At 35.6% G+C, this 3296-nt stretch overlaps 1 protein-coding gene across 1 annotated transcript; it reads left to right on the top strand.

Moving 5' to 3' along the window:
• Positions 1-1617: 1617 nt before the first annotated feature.
• Positions 1618-2529, top strand: LOC101395383 (olfactory receptor 4K3-like). The gene has a single exon (XM_004421348.3). The coding sequence runs from the start codon at positions 1618-1620 to the stop codon at positions 2527-2529; it is 912 nt and encodes a 303-aa protein (XP_004421405.3).
• Positions 2530-3296: the final 767 nt, after the last annotated feature.

Here is a 3296-nt window from a genome sequence, read left to right as displayed (position 1 = left end):
CATACGGTATTTGACATTCTCCCTCTGACTTATTTCACTTTGCATTATACCCTCAATGTCCATCCACGTTGTCACAAATGGCTGGATTTCATCGTTTCTTATGGCTGAGTAGTATTCCATTGTGTATGTATACCACATCTTCTTTATCCATTCGTCCCTTGATGGGCACTTAGGTGGCTTCCAAGTCTTGGCTATTGTGAATAACACTGCAATGAACACAGGGGTGCATGTACCTTTACAAATTGGTGTTTTCAAGCTCTTTGGATAAATACCCAACAGTGGAATACCTGGATCATATGGTAGTTCTATCCTTGATTTTTTGAGGAATCTCCGTACTGTTTTCCATAGTGGCTGCACCAGTTTGCACTCCCACCAGCAGTGTATGAGATTTCCCTTCTCTCCACATCCTCTCCAACACATGTTTCCTGTCTTGTTAATTATAGCCATTCTGACAGGCGTGAGGTGATATCTCATTGTAGTTTTGATTTGCTTTTCCCTGATAGTTAATGATTTTGAACATCTTTTCATGTGTCTGTTGGCCATCTGTATATCTTCTTTGGAGAAATGTCTGTTCAGGTCTTTTGCCCATTTTTTAACTGGGTTGCTAGTTTTTTTGTTGTTGAGATGCATGAGTTCTTTATATATTTTGGAGATTAAGCCCTTATCAGAAGTATGGTTTGCTAATATCTTCTCCCAATTGTTAGGTTGTCTTTTCCAAGATTAGTATTAATATCACTTTTTAAAACTTATTATTGATTCATTTATTTATTTATTAACAAATAATATTAACCTTCAATAGTGTGCTAAATATTGTTTCAGTTTTTCAAATTTATATATAGAAACTATTTTTCTACCATAGAATCCCTAAACAATAAAATGTAATTTTTAAAAAAATATCATTTTACCTCAGGTCCACAGTACTGAATTGATCCTAATTTCTGATTCATAGCACACTCTCACCATTTTTCCACATCCATTTTGTGTTTTTATTTGTCTATTTAATAATAAAATTATACCTATGGAAACATGACCTAAAACAGGATCTAAACAGTTGATAATAACATACAACTGTTTATGTGCTCATCCTCATGCTGGCCCTGGACCTCTCACCACTTGAACTTTTACTAACATCTTACATCTTCTCTTTTCATACATAGTTTTATCATTTATATGAGTTCCTGCAAAGTATACTGTCATTTTTCTATTGCTTTTCATCTTGTAAAAAATATACTTAGTGGATCCATTTTGGACTTTTTTTTCCCTTCATTTTTATGTCTAATTAAGATACCTCTATATTATTTTATATAGTTGTACTTTATTTGTTATGATTCTGAATGATATTCCATTGTCTTCTTTATGGGAATTATTGTAAATTTCTCCTTATATTCATACACAAGAGTTTATCTTGTGTATGTAAATGGGGGTGAAATTACTGAGGCCTAGAATGCATGAATGTTGCACGTTACAAGATAAAACTAAATTTTTTCCCAAAGCTGTTATATCAGTATAGACTTCCATCAGCAATGTATGAGAAATCCTTTTTAATCACATACTATTTATTCAGAAAATCTAATTTCATCTCTTCTCTTCAGATGAATTTAGAACAAACTGGACTAAATGGAAGAAGTAAACCAGTCTGTTGTGTCTGAATTTATTATTCTTGGGCTTTGCAATTCATGGGAGCTCCAGGCCTTCCTCCTAGTGATATTTTCTTCACTTTATTTGGTCACCATTTTAGGCAACATCTTCGTTGTGCTTCTAATTATTGCTGACCTTCACCTCCACTCTCCTATGTACTTCCTGTTAGCCAATCTTTCCTTCATCGACTTCTGCCTTTCCTCAGTCACTACTCCTAAGATGATCACAGACTATCTCAAGGAAAACAAGACCATCTCCTTTGGAGGCTGCATGTGTCAGATTTTCTTTGGACATTTCTTTGGAGGAGGTGAGATGGTGCTGCTTGTGTCAATGGCCTATGACCGTTATGTGGCCATCTGCAAGCCACTCCATTACTCCAGCATCATGAACAGACAAATGTGCATGGGGTTGGTGATGACATCATGGATCATTGGCTTTGTGCATTCAATAAGCCAACTAGCTATGATTATAAAGCTGCCTTTTTGTGGACCCAGGGAATTGGATAGCTTTTTCTGTGATATTCCATTGGTGATCAAGCTAGCCTGCGTGGACACCTATATTCTAGAAATGTTGATAAATGCTGATAGTGGGGTACTGGCAACTATCTGCTTCACCCTGTTGCTGATCTCTTACTCTTATATTCTGTTTACTGTCTGCCTTCACTCTAACAATGGGACATCCAAGGCTCTCTCCACCTGCACTGCCCACATCACAGTGGTAGTGTTATTCTTTGGGCCTTGCATCTTCATTTATCTGTGGCCACTCAGCATCACTTGGGTGGACAAGTTTCTTGCTGTATTTTATGCAGTCATCACACCTCTCCTAAATCCAGCCATTTACACTCTAAGAAACAAAGAAATTAAAAATGCCATTAAGAGACTACGATGTTAGCATGTGGATTTCTGCAGGTATTTCAAGATCTCGAATTATCAGAATGTCCATTGTATGTTGCCTAAAGTAGCCACACCTGTCCTGTTACTTGGGACTGGGAAGCATTCCCCAATTCACATATGGAAATCATATGTATCTCCAGAGATAAGTTTTGTGTCAATTTTATTATAGTCCACAATCAGTTATTGATCACTGAATGCAAAATGATTTCCTATCTGGGAAATTTGGCCAGTGTTTATGACTATGATTTTGGTTGTGCTCAAGGATGACTTGAAGTTAATAACAATATTAATATTACTTATATTGGTGCTGCTATTTCAACACCCAATACTACATTCTGAAATTTTCTATTATGCTAAGCATTTCTTTGAGCAAAGCATTTCATATAGATAGTGTCCAAATTTTTGTCAATAAGTCATTGCTTTGAATATTCTTACAAATGGACAAATTAGTCTATCAATTAGTTAACATTCTAGATACCTTACCTGGAGAAACAGCTATAAAGGTAATCATTAAGTATTCCCCATCACACTCAGAAAACAAAAATGAATTATAGTTATAATTTGGAGAAAATGTTGTTCCCTCCAAGTCATGTTTTAGCCATTTGTGAAATACTGTAATTGGCTTTAGAAGATATACGTTAAATACAAAGATGGATGTACTAAAAACCTTCGGAGATTTTGCTTCTTCTCTTTCTATTTATAAATGGGTTGGGGGTTCATTATCTATAATAGATAAAAGCAGGGGAAAAGTGGTATGAAGGTAGG

The sequence above is a fragment of the Ceratotherium simum genome, chromosome 3, assembly GCF_057802395.1.
Source record: "Ceratotherium simum simum isolate JZ-2026a chromosome 3, ASM5780239v1, whole genome shotgun sequence".
NCBI lineage: Eukaryota > Metazoa > Chordata > Mammalia > Perissodactyla > Rhinocerotidae > Ceratotherium > Ceratotherium simum.
This window is presented reverse-complemented; position numbering and strand designations above follow the sequence as displayed.

Bases quoted from the DNA above. Each gene is read 5' to 3' on its own strand.
- LOC101395383 (XM_004421348.3), top strand. From the start codon at position 1,618: ATGGAAGAAGTAAACCAGTCTGTTGTGTCTGAATTTATTATTCTTGGG.